Below are 25,155 nucleotides of genomic sequence, written 5' to 3'. Positions count from 1 at the left end.
AACATGAACTTAACATTTCTAGTTTTTATTATAGCTCTGAGTGTAGATACATTACAAATTACATGCAGTTATTTTTACCTCAAGTAACTTTTCATCATGCCTTGTTTCAGAGACAAATGCTGATTTCCAAAAAGCAGATTAAGGTACGACATAAAGATGCTTTCTTAGGCTCTAAATCTGACATATGAATTTCCCAGGGCAAACAAATTTTCATTTCTAGTGTTGAAGCATATTCTAAATATCTAATTACTTTAGTCTTTGTATTGCTGATCTAAGTTACTTTCTTACCAGCAAATTAGGCTACTGTTGATTTTGAAGAAATTGCAGCACATGATATGAACAAAACCTGTTCTGTGGTGACATGGTTTGGAATTTTCTGCAATAAAATCAGTTGTTTTCAATAAATCATGCTTTAAAAAGCAAACATTTTCCTCTGTAATGCTGGTGCCTGGCATTTTAATTCTTGTTGTAGCTGTTAGAATTTGAAAACATCTTGCATCAGATTTCTTAAACCATGGATTGAAGCCACAGATTCATAGCTTGGAGTTTGATTTGCAGCTGCCTTGTTTTGGTCAGAGCCATCTCTGAACCACACAGTGTAGTGTTTGAATTATATGTGTCTGTTTAAGGGTATGCCAGCACAGCACGCTTCTGTCCAAATTGGATATGGCCCTATAGTTGCATCAGATTTCTCAATTGCCAGTCTTGATTTAAAATTGTAGTATTCATTTTACAGAATACTCCACTTTCTTCCAGCCATTAAGATTATAGTTTGGTCTTTGACCTGAAATGAATGTAGAAGTGGGCTGTCGTCCAGCTTGTGAATGCCAGAGTTGGTTTTCCTGGGCTTTTCTCAGCAATATGTGTTCAGGGATGCTAGGAATGGCCTCCTGCCCGGGGAATTGGGGTCTTTGGGGAATTGGGGTCTTTGCCCAGGCTGGGGGACGTAGATGGACAGACATGTTCAGAGGACACTGCAGGACACACGGCACACAGGCACAGCCCCGTCCCCTCCTGCCCTGGGGCTGCCAGAGCCAGCCGGCCTGGTGCAGGGCTACACACAACACCCCTGGGTCCCCAGCACACACATCCACCTCCCTGGTGCTGCCAGCACCAACCTGACCCGTGCCGGTCCCCAGCAGCTCTTACCTGGCAGCAGACTTGAATGTTGCATAGAGTGAGATTATGCAGAGAGATGTCGAAGCAAGGATTTAATGAGGAGATGGGACAGGCTGCAGTGGTCAGGGTAATTCAGACAGCCTGAATTACGGGCTTAATGACCAGCCCTGGTTTACACACAACTAGCCCCTTGTGTACCTTTTTCTGTCTCCCCAGCTTTGATCCTCCCATCCATGTACATCAGCTAGTGTAGCCCCACTGCATCCTGGACCATCTCCAGCATCCTGGACCTTCAGGTTTGCATCTTTATCAGTTGAGAAGGCCCAGTTAGCCTGCAGCTTCTTGATAGCTCATCAGTTGTTGTGATTCTTGTGCTGTTTCTGGTTATTGCATTTTTTTTGATAATAACTGCATGCATTTTATGTCTGTGTGTTTTTCTTCCCTCATCACAGTTTGATGAGATCTTTAATAACGCTGCAAAATAAGTGTTCTTTGCATATCCTTACTAGTTAGTGCAATGACCAGTTTTGTTCTTGTCTCTGCCTCCCTCGTCGTTTGTTGTTCAGGTTTAATTCTTACATGTTCTTGCTGATGGCTGCTTTGATCAGATAACCTTACAGGAGCAGATGTTCTCTTTCCACATACCCTTACAGAATGGAAGAACATCTGCAGGGACTTGCCTTCAAGAAGAGGAGGCTGTAAAATGAGTGTCCAGTTAAAGCCACTATTGTTTGTCTTAGTATCAATTGGAAGGTTTTTTCTTTCAAAGAAAGGAAAAGTGTGGAATTCATGGCTTGTTGCTCACACCCAGTTAGTTACCTTGGAGACAGGGCAGAGGTTTTTGTGTGTGCTTGCTTCCTAGACTTTAATGGTCTATGGAGCTCTGAGGTGTGTAGTACGTATTCAGTAAAAAAATAATAATAATAAAAAAATCACAGAAATAGGGACAAAGAAAAGGAATGTTTTAAGAATTCAAGTGCTGTAATACTGCAGTACACTTGATATAGATGTAAGTTTTGATGGAGTTTCAGGAGGTAAGACAAGAAGTCTTTTGAAGCTAAGGACTGAAAAAGTGTGCTAAGTAGTAATAATTCTTGTATGCTGAGATTAGATAATAGAAACTTCCCTCTCTTTGTGTGAGAAAGTTAGACAGCAATTGGCACATAGACTGGAAGTGTTGAGGCAAGATCTTAACTCTAGCCATTACACACGTGGCCAACTGATATGATGTAAACTTTTTTTTTCCTTCTATCTGCAGTGATTTTCGAACCAGCTTTGTCCCAGTTTTTTATATATAAAAAAAAAAAGAAGAAGAAAAAAAGTGGTGGTTTGACGTTTTTCATGGTCTGTGAGATCCTTTATCGAAAATATCACTTTAAAAGTATTATCTCTAAAGTGTGTAGTATCAAACATGTTGGGACATAGCCTTTTTCCTTGCAACACTTTCTGTCATAGCACATTCTTCTTAAAAGTTCCAGTTCAAGTAATCAAGTAAAACATCAATCTCTTTGAAAGTTGTGTTTATTTCTGCTAGTGTAAAGGAGTCTTATAGTGCACTATGTAACTTAAAGTGTACTTATAACTAGGTAGCTTAAAAAAGTATTCTGGGATCAGAAGGGATTTTTGCTGATGATGAGTTGGATTTCCCCTATGTGAACTGCAAAAATAGAAATGCTATTTTACATGGTTGTTTTGTTTTCCCATTTTGATGTGAGATGATATGAAGAGAGTATTTCAATGCATAGCGTGTTACCAGAGTTACAGGAATTTGAAACACTCGTTTGACTTTCACAAAAGAAAAGATGCTGTGTCTGCATCATACCGTGAATGGACAATACAGTAGGGCAGTGTTTGCGATGTGATGTGTGTAGTCAGGAGAAATGATGGCTAGGAAGCTATAATAAGTACTTCACGAACTGGGTTTTTAAATGACAGTGGCCATCTTGAAAAGTTATGAAATAGAATCTCTTTAAAATACTGCACCTGAATCGTAGCTGCTAGAAAGAGCTGAACAATTGTTATTTCAAAATAAATACTGACGTGATCTATGGTGTGGGTATGGGCTGGTGGTGTGGAAAATCAATCTAAAACAAAAAGCTGTTCTGAATTGCTTTTATTGTGTGTGTTCATTAAAGTAGTGACAGTCTGTCTTTTTTTTTTTTAAATAGCATAAGTATAATCTTAGAGGGTTTGTTGTGTATTTTGGGAAAAAAATTGAAATTATGAAGTCATGTTTAAGGCTGGAGTGAAGCATTACCTCTGAATTTTAAGACCCATATCTGTGAAAAGGCATGATAGAAGTGCCACTCTTTTTGTAAACAATACCATTTGAATGGACTTGAATGTGGTAAAGTTACATCTCTTTTCTGTGTGATCCAAAAGTCTGTAAATATCAGTCTTTTTGGCACATATGCTGAGTATGTCGATTATTTTTACCCACACAGTTATGATAATAGCAAATTTCCCATGTTTCTAGGTAGACTGAAGGTTAGTCTTGAGTGAATCTTTTAGTTTGAAATTAAATCAATTTTGTTCAGTGTAATTGTTGATTAAAATAGAAGTAATTCACATCTTTTTCTTCCCTAGGTATGTGTTCTTCTTGGATCCATGCAACATTGATCTAGTACATCAGAAGATCAAATCTCTTGCTTTGTGTGTATCAGCTTGCCCAAGGAAAGAACTAAAGACTCTGGCTGATGTTCAGAAATTTGCAGAAACTAATGGTATGAAAAAAAACATATCTGTTCATGTACAAATTTAATAGGATTAAAGAAAGACTTGTGCATTAGCTGAACTAAAAGTGAAATCTAGTTTAAGAAATGTTGATAAATAATGCAGTATTTTTTAAAACTAAAACTTTGCTAAAACTTACAATGTAGATATGTTTCTGTTTGTATCTTGGACAGTTTTGGAATTTTTAAAACAGGACCAGAAAGTATAATGAGAATTAAAGAGAATGGCCAAGCTGTTGGGTGTGTTCTCAACTCCTATGGAAATGCTCTGATTTGTTCAACAGTAACTGTTGAAATATCCTCATGTATAAGGGCCAGTAAGAGCTGTACTGCTGTCAAAGTGCGCTTGGAGCATGTCTGTGGGTGGGAGAAAATGCCCTGCTTTCATTCAGTGCTCCAGTGCAATGCCCGTTCTTCTGGTGGAATTATAAATAACATTATTTGCCTGTCTCCATAGCTGTGCGAACAGCTGTGCCAGCACAGTGCAGGGTTAGACCAAGAGTGGTAGCTTCCTCATGTAATTTGTGCAGAGCTAAGATAAGTCCACAGTGAAAGTAGGCGGTGTTGGAATATGATTTCACTCTTTACCCCTTAACCATGTGTTTCTCTTACATAAAACAGGTCAGTTATTTTTGATGTGAAGTTAACATCAGTGGAGTTTTGTAGAATCGTAGATCACAGAATGGTATTGTCTGGGATGGATCTTAAAGGTCATCTAGTTCCAATCCCCCTTGCCATGGGCAGGTACTCGAAATAATGAAATGCAGCCATGTTTTGTTTCACCACAAACACTGTTTCTATGTTTATAGGTTAAGTCATGTATTACCTGTGCCTGAAATATGTTCAGCATAACTATCTTTTAAAGTACAGCAAAACCCACTCTTCCTAAAAAACATGCTGTGTCTTGTCCACACGATTCTCCATTCTGTTATCTATGTTAGCATTTTAGGTTTTAAAATAGATCTTTGACATTTTCATTAATTAATATCAGAGCCAGGTGTTTGAGCTGAGAGAAGCTTGGCCAAAAGTGTGAAGTCAGTTATTAAAGAGGAATGGAATCATTCATGAGTTCAAGCCCTAATTTTCATTATATGATCTTGAGCTTGTTGAAAAGGAGCACTAAACTAAATTGAGCTTTCCTGTTGTAGATGTACTCTACGCAGGACTGGAATCACAAAGTTCTGAGAAGCTCATCTTCATGATTATATTTTTGTTTAAAGGTTCACCAACGAGGGCAGGTTCCAAAAAGTGGTATTTTATAGCAAGTGAACAATTTAACTCCTGAGCACCCTAAATGGGTCCTCAGGTAGTGTATGCATACTATGTGTACAGTAAAAATTAAAGCATTATTCAATCCTATGATGGACCAAGAGCAGTGAATTAGAATCAAAACTGTAGTACTGAGTAAACAGAATCATTTTTCTGAGAGACGCTTCATAGCTCCAAGAGTAAGTTTAAACTAAATAAAACTAATGAATTGAACTGGCAGCCTGTTTCAAGTGACCTTAGAAGGTCACTTCTACACTGTAGAAGTCAACTGTAAAAGAAATAATAAGGAAACCTGAGAACTTTGAACATCTCTGCACACAGCTTAACTGCAATTTTTATGTTTCTGATGTTAGCAAGTTAGAATTTTAGAGGGTACCTGACAAGTTCTGAAGAAAGCAAGAGAGATGTTTCGTTTATTGTGATAATCAATGCTGAGTTTTTTTTTTGCAATGCTTGCAATTTCTAGCACATAACAACAACAACAAAAGAACAAAAAAAAAAAAAACACATTGATATATGCAGATGCATGGGTATAGAATGGAGTCAACTCTTAATTTTGCTCTTCTGAGCCCTTCTGAAAGCTCTAACCCGTTCTACAACCTGAAAATAGCAATTGTGCTGGGTGTAGGCTTTGTGTAGGCTGTTGCATTTGCATTTGAGGAATTAACCATTTTCACCTGGCTCAGATGCCATACCTGAAATCTCTTTACCTGTCCATACACCTTGGAATTCTTTTATAAATTACTGCTTAAGAACCGTTCCATCCCAAAGAAATCCCGTGTTGTCCCTCAGCCCATCAAGAGATTATACAGTAAATTCAGATAAAACATTTTACCTAAGCGTCTTTATCAGAAGTTGTAACATAGTAAAACATACTGCAGCATCATCGGATTGATTCATGATTTTATCAATATTAAGTATGATTCTTTAGCTAGTTTAGCATTTATGGTATCTTTTCCAAAATGGGAGAGGAACTTGACTGCCGATGCAAAAAGGGACGAAACTGCTAACACTAGGTAGGGTTCAGAGCATTTGTGGCAGAATTCTTACTTACTGTGCAATGCGACTTGTGTTTTTCTGTAAGCAAGATTATAAATAAGCATTTAGGGCAGAGGAAATGCTTGCTTGAAGCATGAAGAACATTTCATGATGAAGCAGCCTTCTGGTTTCCTGAATCTGTAATGATACACTTGCTATTCTGCTGTAATTTAGAAAAAAGAGATGACGTGGTGAATAATGCTGCACCACTTCAGGTCAGTAACCTCTCACTCACCCCCATCCCACTTGCTCCCTCACTGTCAGGTCCAGCATTTGCAATACCATCCCATCCAAGAGGAGAGCTCTGTCCCTTGGAAAGCCTGGCTGACGTTAAGAAAACCAAGTGTGTGCCTTCAGTCTGTTCAGAGTGATTGACACACAGAATGCTAGCAACTGGCTGGGGCCTCTTATGAAAGGAGACATGGAGAGGAAAAAGCTGTGCAGTTGACCGCTGAGATTTTCAGCCTGTACAAATGCAAGCTGAAAATCTTAGGAGTGTTCTGAAGCAACTCCTGAAGCTGACGCAGTGTTGTCTGGTAACATTTTCTAATGCTGCTCACACACAGCCATGCTAATAATTTAGTTTTTAGATCCGTGGATTTTGCACAACTGAGAAATTTGGATATTTTGAACCAACTGTTGCTGGTCTCCCTCAGATTTTCTCACCCAGCAGAACACTTTAGGCAGGGAGTGCTTGGGATTCAATGTTTTTATTGGTCTTGGCACTTGAAAAACGATGCATATTGAGTACTGTGTCTAAGAGCTCTTTTTTTCCAGAAAGGTGATTGATGCTTCAAAATGTAACACCCATGAAACATTGCAATGACCTTTCCAAGGTCTTGCCAAAACATTTTTAAATATCCTTGAAGATATATTTCATTTATGACTGTGTGAAATGAACAATGACATGTCATTATCTAAAAGAAACACTAAAACAGGTGGCCATAATTTCTGACATGTTTCATTCAATAGAAACTGTAATGACTAGTCTTTATGAGAACCACTATTCCTATCTGTTATGTAAATGACCAGATGCAGATTTAGGAATCTAGAATATTTCTATTTTAAAATGTGTTGTCAGGCATCTTGGTTGTCAAAATACTGTAGCTAGAACAGGCTACTCGTGGTCCAGGAGGGCTTAAGAGCTCGAGGTAAAGCCACATTGTCTGCTACTGAGATGGGCCTGAAAAGTAATCACTGAAGGAAATGAAGCTGCCTAAGTCAGCATAAGGTCATTTCTCAGAGCTATGGGGAGGAACCAAAGGGAAAACAAAAATGATTTTTCTTTTATTTGAAGGTAATGAAACCATCAAATATAGTAGTCTAAGTAAGCCTTTGTAGCGTGCTGTTGGTATTTGCCTTAGAAATAGTGGTTACATTGCTGCCAGCTTCTGACATTTTTCTTCTGCTCCTGTTGCTATCCCAACCTTACTTTTTTATTATTATTTATTTATTTATTTATTTTTAAGGGAAGCGTGCTGGTTAAAACTTGATCCCTTGTTCATGATTTTCCTGAAACCTGATGTAGCAAATTACTTATAGGCATATTATGGTTACATTGATTCTGCACCACAGGGTCTTTGGGAATCTGAATTTGCTATTAATTTTTCGTGCATTTTTTAAATATTTTTTTGAATATCTGGAATACAAGTACATTATGACTGGTTTTGAGATATGGGGCATTATGGTTACTCTACCTTGTTACTACAGCTGCCTGTCAGAATTGAAAATGGACCCTCTAGTTAGAATGAAACAGTTTTCACAACAGAGGTAGGCCACACATGGCCTGCAGTAATCTACACCAATATGGTGTTATTGATAACATTAAATGTTTGATAACATTGATAGCATTTTCCGTAAGTGCAATATTTATTAACTGTGAAGAGAGAAACACAGGGCCCATATTTTGTGTGTTAAACTCTTGCTCTGATGCCATCTTAAAGGCTGTGTTCTGGTCCTTGGTTTGAAAATGCCTTTTAGCTTTTTTTTTTTTTTTTCTTAAACTTTCTTTAATTTTATGTCTGTTGATGGTAGTAACAGGAAAAGTCCGAAGACTTTTTGCCTGGAAAAAAAGAATGATGTCAGGAAGAGTAAGGTCTTGAGCAGAAATAGCTTAGAGAAAGTTAAAACACAACAACAAAATGCCCTATTCTTTGGTCTTGTGACTTGAGTAGTATGTAACTAGAGAGTAAAATGAAAATACCAGGCACCAAATAGCCAGATATTTTTTAGATTAGTTATGGGTAAAGTATGAAACTTATTGCCATGGCAGTATTTTAGATAGCAAAAGGTAAACAGTTATACTTACCATGTTTGGACATTTAAAAGTAGAAAAGTACTCAAGGAAACCCGCCTGGATGCCATCCTGTGCAGCATGCTCTGGGTGACCCTGCATGGCAGGGGGTTTGGACCAGATGATCTCCAGAGCTCCTTTCCAACCTCAGCCACTCTGTGATTCTGTACTAACCTTGAGCAACAAGTGGTGAAGAGCTAAAGAGGCAGTAGGAGATAAACAACAGCTACTAGGCTAGATGCACTTTTAATTTGATTTCAGAATAGCTGATTTTATTTAATAGTGAGAAAAATTTGAGTGGATGATTGAGTAAATTAGTATTTGTTTTCAAGTTTCTGTACTGCTGACTGAGAAGGAGATAGTCTGGGCTTTTTAAACACAAATGAAAATACATCTCTGTGAATTTTGGCTGTAGGACATTAAAGGAACTTTTAGTTTTTTTACATACAGTTATTTGTAACAGGAACTGTGCTCAGCTGTTGAAGTAGTTCTCTTCATGGCCTTAAAATCTGGAGACATCTGAAGGGTCTAAATCGTGTTGTTGGTTTTTTGTGTGTGTGTTGTGTTTTTCTTCTTCAAACATTTTTGCAGGCACTGGAGGATACTTCCTTTAATTTCAGTCCCATATTTATTTATAAACGCAAGCTGTGATTTTTCCTACCCTCTGATTCTCACTCTTCTGAAGAAGTGACAGTACATCCCTTTGGAACAACTAGGATTTTAGATACAGTCCTTACTTTCCTTCCCTTAAAACACACTGCGCTTCTGAAAGATACTGGTGGATAGATCTAGAGAATGAAGCTTGCTTTATCCACTGAGAACAAATCTTTAGTATTAATCTGAGAAGTCAGGACCACAAAGTGGTTTGTCCTGTGCCTTCTTGCTCGTTTCAGTGTCCCCAGAGATTAGGTCTAGGTGTTCAGGTGAAGTTCCATCCTTGTTTGGCCTCCTGCATGTATTCCTGCACCACTCACACAAGGTCTGTCTACAATATTTAGGAATGTTGTGCAGTCCTCCAACGCTTCCACATTAGCTGCTAGTTCAAAGCAGTGGAGTTCTTGTTTTCTTACTCATTTCTGGCTCGGATGCTAATGTGTGCATAGCTTAATGCTACTTCATTCCTAAATGAAGCATCAAATGTGAAATGTCTGCTTCTGGAGTGTCTTCATTATTCTAAAAACCCAAAGGCAAATGGGAAACTGATGCAAGCCTAAATTTTATGTATTCTTGGTACTTGTGTTGTGAGTGGAATTATTTCGTATGGTGGTTGACAGGGTATAATTACAGTTGTCAGACCTCGCAGATGAAGAGTGAAGAAGTCTGGTCAGCATCATGTATTTTCTTTCATGACTGTGGGAGTCTTTCTCCACTTGGCAGGAGTTTGTACAGAGAAGGTTTTGTTACTGCTCCCCATACAGACTTTTTCTGAGGTCTTGCAACATCGTGCCCCTCTGTTTTTTGTTATTGGCAGAAGCCAGGAATGAATGGTAACGTACCTTCTTTTGTAGAAGTACTACTTGGAATCCTACCTGTTTTGTGCTTTTTGGCTGTGAAATTCGCAGCAGAGTTCCCCACAGGTACACAAACCAGTGTCTTAAGCTTCTCTTTTCCATTTTTTAAAGGAAATGGTGGTGGTTATTCCTATGGCTGGGTTAAGGTTGAAAGGAAAGTTTGTTTTTTTGAGATACTTTGTTCCAGTCGCAGCCCCAAAATATTCTAAGGCCTGGAGCAACTCTATTAGTGAAGAAGAAACCATGGATCAGAAACTGTTGTGTCTCCAGAATACCACCTAGCAGGTGAAAACAACTAATAAAAATCTGTCAGACCAGTAAATTACATGTTTTCATTGCTGGCTGGGCAGCAGCTGTTGCCCCACATAGAAGTGTTTTTCTTTGAGGTTACAATATGTTGGTATCTCAAATTCAGTCCCTGTAGGACAGTTTAATGTTACTTGCCTAATGATTTCTCCAGAAAAAATACATGCATAGCTGTGGGAAGCAAAGAATGTATTACTTCAGTGATTTTACAGTTTGTTCTCTGAATTCTAGCTGTAATGCTTCCCAAACATTTAAGAGTGATAATAATTTAGGTACGATAGTAATGTCTCTGGTAAACTAGTTATCTCAGCAAGGTAGATCACTGAAGGTCGTCTTTCAGCTTTTCCAGGCCTTGTCAACTCAAACAGCAAGACTGAGACTGGCCTCACTAAGGTAGACTCTGCTAGCCCAGACTAACTAGTACGGGCTGGAAGGTTTGGCAGAGCAATCGATTCCTCCCGTTCTCACCTTACAAAATTCAGACTTGTATGTAGTGGTGTGCAGGTTCTCTCTTGTTAAGAAAATCTGCTTGACGTACAGTGACACAGTATGCAAGCATCCAGTTCGGTTGTAGAGCTCTGCACACAGTGTTACTGAAGTCAGAAGGTTTTCAGGACAGAAAGGAGTATTTGTTTGAACAGTAAAAACTTTCTCTGCCTGACTGTGTAGGACAAAAGGACAGACAAATCTCATGGGCATTATTTCAGCTAATTTGTTTTGACGCAGGGTGGCTAATGTCCCTTGTCTGACAAGCTCCATGAAAAGACTTTCCTGCTTGGCTGGGAGTCTAAAGAAGTATGTAACAGGAGGTGGAAAGCACAAGGCAGGAGACCCACAGGAGCCCAAAGAGCAATTCCCAGGCAAGAGGAGATAATGGCAGCCGGAGTCATCCACTGCTCCTTTTCATGGCAGGAGGGAGAATGCTCAGGAGGGTTCCAGTGTGACCTGGCAAGGTGCCTCCAGTTTCCTCCGCAGTCAGGGATTTGTTGGGTTATCAGTCTACAAGTTCTGCTTGAATAGCTGTGTGCAGATCAGGAGCTGGCATCCAGTTTTGCTTTGCTTACTTTTGTGAGCTGGGATACAAACAGAAGGTCTTCAGGTGTACATTTCTGTGCACAGGGTCTAGAACCTTCTTCCCAGGCCGTAGTAAGTCCTGTCCTTTTTCCCTTCTGCTGGAACTGGTAGAAGGTACAAGGAAGCATGGCTTTCCAGAGTTCATCTCTCTCCTTTTGGGTTATGAGGGACCTCTGCGTAACTGTAGTGGAACACTGATAGTGTTGAATGAAAAAAATGACAAAGCAGGGACCAAAAATTCTTTATCATGAATTGATATACACTTATGCAGTTCCTTTTCTTCTTGCTGTGGACTTCATGTTCTAGTCATTTCTATTACTTACCTTTTGGCCTGCATTCAAAGCAAAACAAAATATATATATGCAGTATTCTTTTTCCTTGTGTTTGTAAGTGAAGATACACACGTGACTCTTTCTACTGCTGCCTGCCCCTTCTCCAAATTCCAGAATTGTTTATACACTCATTTGATTCAAAAGTTTGTATACTTACAGAATGATGTCCAGAGTAAAAAAAATTCCTTATCGGTATAGAGCCTTTTGCCCAAAAAGAATATTAGTTATTTTATAACTACGATGTAAAGATCATTTGGTCTGATGTCTGTGTATTTATTTGATGTCATGTTTTTTATGTAAAAGCACCGAAAATGGGGTTTGGACGTTTTACCTGATACCTTCCCCTTTGCAAGAAATCTGATTTTTTTCAGTGATGTACTTGATGCTTTGGACTGCTCCCAAAATACTAATTAATAGAAGTGATACTTACCTAGTGTTCCAGAGACTGCATGGGATAGGCTCCTCAGCTACTCTCTTCTCTTGCAGTCTATAAACAGATATCTGTTTGCAGGGACAGCAGTATGGCAACGGTAAACAAGATTTCTACAAATAATATTCTACAATTTCTACAGATACTTCCAGTTTCTCCAAGTAATACTTCTGTCTGCTGTCACACAGGCCAAGATAAGACTGTTTCTCAAAAAGTCTCAGTTTAATTTGCGTAAGACACTTATGTCTTAGATCCATTTTGTAGAACTCTCTGCTACCAAGTATTTCTGGAGAGACTTTCAGAATACAAAGAACTGAGTATCACTGGGGAAGGTCAAGATGTCCTTAACTTACTGTGCAGGAAAAAGAATGCTGAAGGCTTCAGGGAATGCTGCCGCTTGCACTGAGCAACAAGCAAGCTGTTAGCAAATAAACTTGGGAAAAAAAATATCTCTTTGGATAGGAAGCTTATCCCATTGTAGGCTTTATCTATCCCTTGAGCTTCAGGAGACCACTGCTCAAGTTTGATATGGCAATTGCTGTATTCCTTCAAGCACTGACTCAGATGTTCAGTGCCTTCATCACAGGCAAATGAAGAGGGATCTGTCTGGGTGATGTACTTCCATGAAGCAGTTTAAGTTTGGTTGAATTTGGTTGTAGGCAACATGATCAGTGTAATGCTGTACTGACTTGTGTATGCAGGACATTCAGCTTCACTTCCAGACCTTTGGACGTCTGATGCAATCAGGTATTGTGTTCAGCCAACTTTCTGATCTCAGCAGTTTGGTTCATTTGGTCCTTTCTCTCAAGTCTGTAGACCAGTACCATTTTAAAAACACCAAAAAAATCCCCTCCACAACACTTGAAAGTTTTTTTTTCTATGAGGAATGTTGTCTTATGCAGTACTCATACACTGAAAACAATACAAGAAAAAGTGTGGTGGAGTAGCAGGGAAGGGAGACTGTAAAGTGCTTTGTGTCCTACTCTTTTCCAATAGATCACAAATTAGCATTTTCCACTTGAATACACAAATGCTGGAGGACCTAAAGCCAGATGGAAAACATAATTCTGTTACACTGAAGTATGTGCTGGGCTTGATTCAGTGTTGCATTACTGGAGGAGCTGTGGCGTAACATTGTGGTAATAACAATGAGGAGCTACAGAACCAGGACCTGTATCAATTTTAATATTGTTCGCGAAGAGTATTTGATTTTTTTTTTTCCCACCAATCTTTTTTTTTCCCCTCTCAACAGGATCCACTCTGTGTAGCTATGAACTACAGCCATCAGAATACACTACAGATCCAAGGGCTGCCAAGTTATGTCCTAAATATCCTGTTCCAGAGAGGTAATATTAACGTCTTGTCTGATTGGGGATGAAGGGAGCAGAGACTTGTTTTGTTTGTGAAAATACTCAGTATTGATTTCTTCTGGCTTACAGCTGGATGTGTTTTATTGTATTATTGTCGCATGTTTTTAGAACACATTGTGAATGTTAAAAAAAACCCTGAACTATCCACACATACGTTAATAAGATTATTGAGCTAATATCTTCAAGTTCTCTTCTGTCTCATGTAACTGATACTGTGCAGAGTATCAGCTGTTTTACTGCCTTTCACCCTACAGCCAGCTGCCTTCCAGCAGTGCAGTTCAGATAAAATTTCTGAGGCCCATTGGATCTTTGAGAGAGGAAATGATATAATCACACACCGTTCTCTGCAGTGTTCACTTTTTACAGCTTACCTCAGCCAGTCAGATTGAGCAAATTGCTTCATTTTTGATTCTTTCAGTCTCCAAATGACCGATATGGGGATGCCTAAGAAAAAAGAGGGCTATATTTTATAAACAGATTGATCTGTTTTATTGTTCAAAGTATTATACTGGATGGCTTTTTGTGAAGTAGAGAGAAAGGATTGTAGCTCCAGAAACTCTGCAAGCTGTGTTGGCTCCACTGGAAATGTAGAGATAAACATTTCTGGAAAAAAAAAAAAAATCTATTTGCTGTTTTGCACACCTTTCTGTCAGTAATTCTATTCACTGAAGAAGAGTCAAATTGTGTTTCCACAAATTTTAGCTTGTCAAACATACGCAGTAGAGGGTTGTAATTTGTTATTCTTGCCCTATGGATCATCTTCTGTTACAGTTCAATAAATGTCAGTTCTAGAAACTCTGATTTTAAGTATCTATTGTCTACATGGTAAGCTATCCAGTGAATATATATATATGTATATATTGTATTGGCAATAAATAGCAGCTGGAATATAAACTTTTTTTTTTTTACTTTTCCCCACAGCAAATCAATATTCCATGCAGCTAACCAGCTGTTATAGCTGTAATACAAAAACAAATGAAAATTTCAGTGCCAGCTTGCATACTGAAGAGGCTCGTCATTCTTAATTTTTGCTAGAATTATATTGACTTTTCTCACTGTGTGTTCCCACATCATTCAGTCTGAATTAATATAACTTAATAAGAAAACAGGCAGATAGAACAGCATGTCAGAACTCTAATGATACTATGTAAATTCCTTGCAAAAACTACCCAGAGTTATTTCTGAAAAGCTATTGTGCCACTGGCATATTTCCCCTTTGTTGTTTGGCATGAATAAAATGTACAACACGTTTGAATATTTTCTGAGATTGAGAAGTCTGAACTTAATGCCCAAAGGTAGAAAAGGCCTATACTGTATCTGCAAACCACTCTGGTTTTCAGATTTTTATGGTTAAATTATTGGAGAAAATTGGTGTAATTTGGAGGGAAAATGGAATTCTGTGGAAGGAGACAAATGAAAAAGCAGCAGCACCCTGTAGGCTGAAGCAATCAGGCAGAACTTACCTAGACCTCTTTTTCTCAGATTTGATCTGTCAGAGTTATGAACCATAAGGTCAATGGAATGGAGGTTGCTTAATCTGTTAGGCCCATCCCTTGATATTTGATGACATGGCTTCTTCACACCCTGCAGATGAGTCTTCTGGTCTCAAGGGACTCTGATCTACAAGCTTCAAGGCACTGTGTACAACTTCGACTTATCAGTGCAGTCCAGCAATGCAACCAGTGATTCACATTTCTTCCAGTAACTGCCTAGAATCTCTCAGTCTAATTAGATCATAACCTCACTTTTTAGTTTTGGAATAGAGAACTCCAGAGGAAAACCTATACAGCTTTTCCCTGCAGCATTTATCTCTTGGCCAGCTCTGCAGAAGTCTGTTTTGTAGAGGTGTTATATTTATATATATATATATATAAAAAAAAAAAAAGAAACAGATAACAGTGGCATTCCAGCCAGGTTCCCTACACAGAGATTTCTATATATGCCTGGGTGTGGCTGTGAGACAAAACAGTTATTTTCTCAGGTCTAATATTTGAACAATTAGGTGGGTCTCTTAACTTCGTCTGCTGGCTTGAACTTCACTTGCTCTTGTTCATGATTAACCAACATACTGTTATTCTCAGAAACTTGCAATTCCATTTGAGTATGCCATCTACCAAGTAACGATCAAGAGGCCATAGAAGATAGTACAGGACATAGGAAATAGATCTATTACTGCATTTTTAATTAAAGAAGTACCTTACCTACTTGTTGAGTCAAAACCACTGAAATAGCAACACATCTCAGAAGGTGGATTCTCAAGAGTCAAATTTATTCAGGAAGGCTTGCAGGAATCACAGAATCACAGAATAGTCTAGGTTGGAAGAGACCTCCAAGATCACTGAGTCCAACCTCTGACCTAACACTAACAGTCCCCACTAAACCATATCCCTAAGCTCTACATCTAAACGTCTTTTAAAGACCTCCAGGGATGGTGACTCCACCACTTCCCTGGGCAGCCTATTCCAGTGACTAACAACCCATTCAGTAAAGAAGTTCTTCCTAATATCCAACCTAAACCTCCCCTGGCACAACTCTAGTCCATTCCCCCTCGTCCTGTCACCAGGCACGTGGGAGAACAGACCAACCCCCACCTCGCTACAGCCTCCTTTCAGGTACCTGTAGAGAGCGATAAGGTCACCCCTGAGCCTCCTCTTCTCCAGGCTAAACAGTCCCAGCTCCCTCAGCCGCTCCTCGTAAGACTTGTTCTCCAGACCCTTCACCAGCTTTGTAGCCCTTCTCTGAACTTGCTCAAGCACCTCCATGTCCTTCTTGTAGCGAGGGGCCCAAAACTGAACACAGTACTCGAGGTGTGGCCTCACCAGAGCCGAGTACAGGGGGACAATCACTTCCCTGGCCCTGCTGGCCACACTGTTTCTTATACAGGCCAGGATGCTGTTGGCCTTCTTGGCCACCTGAGCACACTGCTGGCTCATATTCAGGCGACTATCTACCATCACTCCCAGGTCCTTCTCTGCCAGGCAGCTTTCTAACCACACATCTCCCAGCCTGTAGCTCTGCTTGGGGTTGTTGTGCCCCAGGTGCAGGACCCGGCACTTGGCCTTGTTGAACTTCATGCAGTTGACCTCAGCCCATCGGTGCAGCCTATCCAGATCCTCCTGCAGAGCCTTCCTACCCTCAAGCAGATCGACACACGCACCTAACTTGGTGTCGTCTGCAAACTTGCTGAGGGCGCACTCGGTCCCCTCGTCCAGATCATCGATGAAGATGTTAAAGAGGACTGGTCCCAGTACCGAGCCCTGGGGGACTCCACTAGTAACCGGCCTCCAACTGGATTTGACTCCATTCACCACAACTCTCTGGGCCCGGCCATCCAGCCAGCTCTTAACCCAATGAAGCGTATGCCAGTCTTTATTAATTACAATAAAGTTAAAAAATAAATATTGCACATGAAAATAGGTAACTTAAAATGCGTAGTGAAATTACTGTAGCATGGGAGATATTAATTAATACAAAGTGGTACAGGAGAACATTTTTTCCTCTGTTAGGGTGTACTTTGGAACAGCATTTTAATCCTTTTAGTTTTATTCTTCGGAACTGGTATTTTCTTAATCAGATGCAGAGATTATGGTCCTTTGCCTACGCCCAGTTCAAAATTTGGGCATTGTTACTGGTATTGGCAACTTTTAAATATTCCAGGCTTTCTGAAAAGTTGGATCAGTTAACAATTGAATGAAACTCATATTTCAGTATTTCCCAACATTACTGTGTATGAATAAGAGTAGTACTCCGTGCATTCCAAAATAGGCAATATTGTAAAAGGCTAAGAGGATGCATAGGCTGTCTTTTAAATATGGCAGCCATAATATTGGTTTAATTTTTCTTTTTTCTAAACAGTTGTGAATAATACAGAATTACTTTGCTGTGCTTAACTGCTGTCTTCATTGTTAACCAAAAGCAGAGCATCAATATGAGCACCTGCAAATGTGTTTATCTACCTAGCACAGTGAGTTTAAAACCATATAATTTACAATTGTCAGTCACTTCAAACAAAAACCTAGGATCTATTAGTTATCTAGGTATGGCAGGTGATCATAATTTCTTCTGAATTATATGCAGAGTAATTACACACACTTGATTTTCAGAATGTTGTCTCCCACCTGTCGTTCCCCCACCAAAAAAAAAAAAAAAAAAAAAAAGGATGTGGCTGAGGCATCTGAGGCATTTGGTTTACTCACTATGTGTTTAAGATGGAGGTTAGAATTTTGGAAAGGCTTGAGATTAGCAAATTGTTACAGAGTACAGGAAATTACTGGTTTGTGGGTCATGGCTAAAATGGGAAAACTGCAAAAGATTATGTGCATTGCTTCTGCAGTCCACTGAAATATTTTAGGTGAGGAAGACTGGGGAGGATGAAATAAATTTAAGACTGACTTGATACAAAAGACATTTCTTTCGTTGGATCCAATTAGAGGAAGGAACATATAATTCATGGAATATACATCTGAACTGGAATTGAGAAGAAGGATCAAAAGATGTAATAGGCCACTTTGAGATCTGGCATAGTTTATGAGTAAGAAAGGCAGCTACTTATTGTGAAATACTTGGAAAACAGAATTACCCACTTTTAAAGTGAAGTTTTTTGCTCTCTTTATCTTCCTCTGATAGACTTGATAGCGTGTTGTGCTGAGCATTTGAGAAGTTTATTGCATAACATCAGTATTTTCAGGGAGGATGCTTCCAAAGCAGAAATAAGGAAACCATAAAGGCATCTTTGCATGTTTTGCAAAGGATGTGGTGCATTATTTTAACAAAGGTAATGAAGATAATCACTGTGATTGTAATCTTCAACAGAAAAACAAGCCTAGTATGGGGGAAGACTGAGAATAAATATATTGGTTTTGCTTGACAACAGTTGTAAGTGCTGATGTCTTTTAGTGTAAAATGTATCCTTGCAAGAAAAGTATGGTCAGGCTGGGATTTCTTTGCTGCAAATATGGGCCAGTACTTTGTTCCAACACGAGTGAAAGGCATTGTTTCAGCTGCTGGTTCACCATGTGACACTTGAATGTGAGATGTTTAACTGGAAGTAGGAACATGTATTTTCTGAGCCTTGCTGTTTAAGGGTGGGAGGGTAATATGCTATTGGAATGTGCACTGCAGCTTCACAGGGTTACTTGTAAGAACATCACTTCCCATTATGATCATCCTCATTCCAGCAGCACTTGTGCATTCAACACATGGTTTCTGGTTATGATGTTATGAGGGTGGAGTGGTTGCATCTATTCACCTTTCATTTGTGTGTTGATGTGGCATTTATATTAAGTAGGAGTAATTTTTTTTTCTGATTTTTTTTTCTTGTGTCACCAGTGCACCTATTCCATTCTTCCATCGCTGTGCTCCTGTGAACATTTCCTGCTATGCCAAGTTTGCAGAGGCCCTGATCACCTTTGTCAGTGACAGTAGTGTCTTACACAGGCTGATTAGTGGAGTTATGACCAGCAAAGAGATTATAATGGGACTTTGCTTGTTATCACTAGGTAATTGTTTTTCTCATTACTAGCTATTTACTGCAATAGGAGATTGTTAACACTCTCTAATCACAATATGAGAAAAAAAAGTACCGCCATGTATTACAGTAACAAGCCCTTAAAAATGGTTCAGAATGATACGTATTTTTTGATAGCTGGATAACTTCTTCAGAAGCAATATACATGTGCATTCCTGTTTTTTCTCCTCTTCCGTGGTGAGGGACGGAACACTTGGGGCAGATGATTAGTCAACAAAAGTTTTGACATAGTTAACAAAGCATCTCCGTTCTCCTCCTTTTTATTGCAATATTCACATTTTGTTTTTATAATACTGATCTTTTGCCAACCGAAGTCCCTTTTCCAATAAAAAAGGACAGGGTGAGAAGTGCACAATAATGTACTTCTCTAAAATGTAGATTTTTTAGTTTGCTTCACTTAATTTTATAGGCTTACTGGAACGTTCAGAAGGAAAACGTGAAAGTTAGGTGCCTATTTGTTGTATTGTATGTTACTTCCTCCTACTCCTCCCCTTCCCGCAAAGTTTAAAAACAAACAAACAAAACACTTCATGCCTTTGAAAATCTCAGCATTGTTGAGCTGGAAATTCCCAGCTGTACAGAGGTGCTGAATGTTTATTGTGGTGGCAAAATGTTCATTTCTGGCCTATGGAGTGACACATTTCACCAGATGGAAGTACTGTAATGAAGTGTTGTAAATTAAGGTGAAATGCTATTCACCCATGTAAATTACTTTCCCAATGAGTATATTTTAGTCCTACTAAGTATAAAATCTTTACACTTAGTGTACTAAGTATATCTAGTATAATAAATATTAAATGGAAAGCTCCAGATACTAGCCATGTAAAAAAAAAAAAAAGGGGGAGGCTACTAGTTGCCACTTAAAAATAGTAAGACCATTGAGTATCTTTTCAACTGTAACTTGAGAGCTGTTTATTCTTCTAATCTTCTACCCTGACAGCTGTATTAGTCTGATAGTAATGGTAAAATGACTATTCAAAAGCTGAAACCTAGTGGCTGAATTAGTAGTGCTACTGTTGAGTTAGAGTCAGAAGTTGATAGAGGGTTTTATATACCTTTAATTTTAACTTAAGAAAAATATATAATTCTTACTTTTTTAATACCTTCAAAGTTAAATAGAATATTTTAAAACAGTAGGTTAGATTTTGTGATTCACAAAGCCAGGTTCAAGCGGCTTTCATGTGGAAGTGTTAACTACTGTATGCAAATAAGTATGTGCAGAAATATGTGCATGCACTTATATAAAGCACTCCCTAAATTGTAGTTGGCTGACACTGAAGAGATCTTCTTAACATGTAGTTCCTGAATGGCAGTGGAACTATTGAACGGAGCTTGTTAAAAAACTCATTGTGGATGCTGAAAATAAAGCACAAAGCTCTGTTCCTCGAGAGGTGTTCTCATGTTAGTAGCCTCAGAGTACTATCACGTCTTGCTGTCTGTTTTGTCATTGTCTAAATACATCTCTGTCTGTGTGTACACATTTTGTCTTGTATGTAATGTACCGTGTAAATGTACTTATGCTCTCTTTGTTTTAATCAGCAGCACCAAAGCAGATGTAGATGTGCCTAATTTCCTTAACTATCTGTGCAGTGAGTTTGTAAGCCACTGAAAATAAATCTCTATCTAAAAATTCTGTTGGAAGACAGTTATGTAGTGCAGTGGGGGAACTGGAAAGGCTATTCCTACTTGAAATAATTGTGCTGCTTATTTTATTTGTCTTTTTTTTTGTACTTTTTTTCCAGTGTTGTCCATGATTTTGATGGTTATAATCAGGTACATTTCAAGAGTACTTGTCTGGATTTTAACAATCATTGTCATTCTGGGATCACTTGGTAAGTCATGTTTATCTTTTAATTTTTGAGTGCCCAGTTCTCGTATTTATCCTCCATGTCCACAGGTCAGCTAAGTCCTATACAAATCTTGGGACCATGACTGTTATTTCTGCTTTCCTTTGAGCCCCTTGCAAGATAGGTGTTTCTAATTGGAGTCCTCTCCCAGACAGCATGCTGCTCCGTAGGGATTTGCTGCACTTCCTACTTGGCAGGCAAGCTTCCTGTCAGCCTATCTCATACAGCCCTAACCATTGTTGTCTTCTTAACCTACCTCCAAGCATGTCAGCAAAGCAGCTGGTCTGGATGTGTTGATGGCTTACCAACCCATGGGGTGTACTGAAGCGTGCAGGAATCAAAGGACAGCTATTGGTTATGTGTCCTTAGGACATAGGTGTGTCCATATAAACCTGACATCTTCACCAGCCCTTTCAGTCATCTTAGCAGCTCTGTAGGCATACCTAAAAACTGTTCCTGAGGAGAGGATGCAAAGATGCTTGTCTGTCACTTCTAATCAAATCCTCGTACTTCCATATGACCCAGGAAGTCCTGTATGACTTAGGTCATGTTTGAAGTTCAACCAGCCATGTTATGGGCGTAACCAAAGATTGTCTTATTCAAAATGATTTAGTTTTCGTGAAGGTATCCTTACTGTATCGCATTAACTTTACATTCATAAAACTATTATTCTATTTTTGAATAATACTTAATAACAAAGCCACAAGTAATTGGAAGTAAATCAAAGTATCTTTTCAAAATGATCAGAAGTTAGAAACAGAGCATCAACAGCTTTGGCTTCTGACGGGTTGCTTGTTAGACAAGTGTCCTATTACCCATTTGTGACTATGAAAAATACAGAAACCTCCTCTTCCCATGCAAAAACAGGAAGACAAAGCATCATAATTTCATACATTATGCCTTGATTCTGGAAGCAAGAACAATTTATTTTAAGTACTGTGTCAAATTATACAAACAAGCTGTACTGGGTTTACATGGCAAGGTTTTGGTAGCAGGGGCAGATGAATGTACAGAAGGAACAAGAATAAAATAATTAAATTAGGAAGTACTTGCAATGTAATTATTGCAATTCATAACTGCAATGGATTGAAAAAAATTGCAGGCCATCACTTTGTTTTTCTGTTTACTGCTCCTGGGATCTGTGACCACAGAAAAAGGAAAAAAAAAAGAATTTTTTTCATTTATATTTGCTTTAGAGGCTGAGCAACCACGCTGAATGAAGGAATTGAATGACTTACTGCCATCTGTTACTATGTTCTAAAAAAATATCACATCCATTACACAAACTGAGTAAGAACGTGTCATCTCTGAAATATATTGCTTATTCTGTGTTCAGTGTTTGGGATGCCAAAAGAACATCCTCCATTTAAGACCTGAATGGAGTACCTTCAGCAAAGACTTGTGATCTCTAGATAAGCTTCTGCAAATGATTCACAAAGAGAAAAGAACAGACAAGGATACGCAAAAGAGAAAAAAAAAATGTGTTCAGATGAGAGGTTAACTCTCTGAGGGGCTGGTTTCATGTATTTAAGAGAATTTCTACCTTGGAAGCTCAGCTAGAGTATGGGATGGAAGTTCTGGCCATAAGACTAGGTTTTCATAATTGGTTAGAAGAAAGTACCTCACACTATATTTGCCTCCTGGACCTTACAATGGTGTTTTTCCGGTGCCCGAAGAACATTGTCTTGATGCAAGTGTAGCTGCCTGTCATTAACCCAAGGTGCTATTTTCAGAGTCAAGGCTGCCCCTTTTTTTCTTTATAGATCTTCTTAGGGATTATAAACTCCTCTTCTTCCTCTTGCTATTTTGCAGCCTTATCCAAAGGAGTTTCCCTCTCCCAGATTTTTTCATACATCCTACAATATAATTTCTCTCTTTATTTTTTTTCTTTATCACTTTTTCTTTCCTTTCTTTTTCTTTTTGTTCCTCTGTTACCTGTCTAATGGGCAATCTTCACTGCTAGGGCTCCCCATGAACTAGTCTTCTCACACACTTTACCCTAAACCACAAAGAGCTGCAAGTCTTTCAAGTGGGCTTATTGGGATGAGACTGTGGAAAGAGTGTATCCAATTGGGAAGAGGTCAACAGAGGAGAACTGAGCACTTCTCCTTCCTTTGAAGTTCCTGTTGGGTTGTCTGCCAGTTCCCCTGAGTCTTCTCTTCCAGACCAGACTTAAGAAACTAAAGACGTTTGGTCTTTAGGTACTAGGCAGTATGATTGTGTCAGGTAGAAGAAGCATCTTTCATTAGTCTTTTTTTTTTTTTTCCCCTCTGAAACATAGGTGGTACAGGAGTCCTGTGGTGGCTCTATGCTAAGCAACGAATATCTGCCAATGCTGTTGAGACTCAAATAGCCAAAGAAAATCTTCAGGCTCTCCTGATCTATGCCATTTCAGCTACAGTCTTCACAGTATGTTTTGCTAATGACCAAATAATTTTCTTGTTCCACGTTTCTGTTTGTCTCATTTTTTTTTATTCAGGTGGAAGGTTTATACTACACAAGTTTTAAAGAGTTTATTTCTATTACAAGCTCTGTTGGTGATAAATATATATGTGTATATATATATATATATATTTTACCTTCCTAGCATTGCTCTGTAATATTTGTCCGTGTGTCAGGAGAGAGTTCCTGACCCTGCACCTTTTCTCCTCTCCTCTACTCTAAAACCTCTACAAGGACTTGCTATAAAACTATGAAACTCCCAGTTTCACTCATGGTATTTTTGTTAGATCTCCAGTTCAGAGGTACTCTGTCATTTCAGTTTATCTAAAAGTCCTTAGACCATTCACACTTTGGAATCAGTTGTTCCCAAACTTCTTCAACTTACACATGGGTTGTTGTGAACTGAAATGCTAATGACTACTCTATTCTTTCGGCCTTGCTGTTTGTTACAGAGACAATGACCCTGTAACTAAAAATAGTCAATGTTTGACTAACTTACATGGCAAGTACACCATGCAATGTCTAGAAAGAAATGTTAAATTGTATTCTTTGTCAAATTTTGCAGTCTGCTGATTTTGGTGGTTTGTACAACGTAATTAAGGGTGGAATCCGGCCTACCCTCATAAGTCTGAGGCTGATGGTGATTCCAAGTAAATAAGTGTGAGATTAAATTTCCCCAAAAGTATAATTTGGAAAATACTTTCTCACTAGAATAAGCTGTTAGAGGTTTTACATTTTTATCTTGTAATCTTACAAGTAGAGAATGTGTTAATTTTCTGAGGTTGATTACCCTAGCTGTGCAAAATAATAGGTTGCTTGTTTTTTAATTCTCTAATATGTGATTTGGAAACTTCTCCCTCTAGGTTATATTGTTCTTGATAATGCTAATTATGCGCAAACGAGTAGCTCTCACCATTGCCTTGTTCCATGTGGCCGGCAAGGTCTTCATTCACTTGCCGCTGCTAGTCTTCCAGCCATTTTGGACATTCTTTGTGCTTATCCTCTTCTGGACATACTGGATCACAGTTCTGCTTTTCCTTGGTACTACAGGTAAGCAGCTCACAGGCTTAATTTAAATAAGATACTGTACTGTATTTTAGCCTCTTTTCACACATGCGAAGAGACAGTCATGAAAGGGCCATTGTATGCATGTTCTGTCTCCCAAAACACAGATACACTGAAAGCAGTTTCTGTTCTTCATAACTTAGGTGTCCAGTGTTTTGTAGATTATTAGTGAAATGTTCTTTGGTTTTAGTGCTCTTCATATGCCACAGTCTGAGAGCAGCAAGTGTACTCTGAATTTCTTCCTTTTATGAAGAGCATAAATGAGAGCTTTTCTTGTGTTCTGTGTCTGACAAGAGCTTCTAGAATTATTCTTACAGGTCCAGATCTTAGTTACTTCAATAGAGAAACTTAGCAACTGCTTTTTAAAATGGAAGATTTGTGTGTTATTTTGCAGCAAGTTGTGCACAATAGAAACCATCATTCATCACTAGAACCTTAGAATTTTGAAAATTACTGCTAATCCAAATGCAGCAGTGTTTCTGGTCACAGAGCTATTTCCACATAGTACAAATGAAATATTTTGGATTTCATGGTCTGAACTTTTAGCAAGGGACAGAGGTAGTAGAATCTTGTTCTTATTACTGTTGATATTTCTAGTTTTCATTACAGTATGTTCTGTGTGCCTCATGAATGGCAAGTTATAGGAAATGTTTGCCTCCAAAGTCCCAGTCCCATGCTTCGCTCTGCAAAGGGATTAAATTTGTAGGAGAATGTAGACTGATAGTTATGTTTAACTGACAGAACTCTTTGGTAAACCTTGATTCTGCAAAGACTAATGTATCCTTTTAGCTTTATATGTG

At 38.7% G+C, this 25,155-nt stretch overlaps 1 protein-coding gene across 1 annotated transcript in view; it reads left to right on the top strand.

Moving 5' to 3' along the window:
• The window catches only part of SLC44A1 (solute carrier family 44 member 1), a 66,550-nt gene that overhangs the window by 25,169 nt on the left and 16,226 nt on the right, over positions 1–25,155 (top strand). The window contains exons 4-9 of the mRNA XM_035310196.1: positions 3,706–3,842; positions 13,357–13,450; positions 18,803–18,972; positions 20,744–20,833; positions 23,130–23,257; positions 24,154–24,340. Of these exons, the coding sequence (XP_035166087.1) occupies positions 3,706–3,842; positions 13,357–13,450; positions 18,803–18,972; positions 20,744–20,833; positions 23,130–23,257; positions 24,154–24,340 (806 nt within the window). The remainder of the gene's footprint in view (positions 1–3,705; positions 3,843–13,356; positions 13,451–18,802; positions 18,973–20,743; positions 20,834–23,129; positions 23,258–24,153; positions 24,341–25,155) is intronic.

Source organism: Oxyura jamaicensis, chromosome Z (genome assembly GCF_011077185.1).
Source record: "Oxyura jamaicensis isolate SHBP4307 breed ruddy duck chromosome Z, BPBGC_Ojam_1.0, whole genome shotgun sequence".
NCBI classification, from domain to species: domain Eukaryota; kingdom Metazoa; phylum Chordata; class Aves; order Anseriformes; family Anatidae; genus Oxyura; species Oxyura jamaicensis.
Note: the sequence above shows the minus strand (reverse complement) of the source record. Positions and strands in the feature narration are given on the sequence as shown.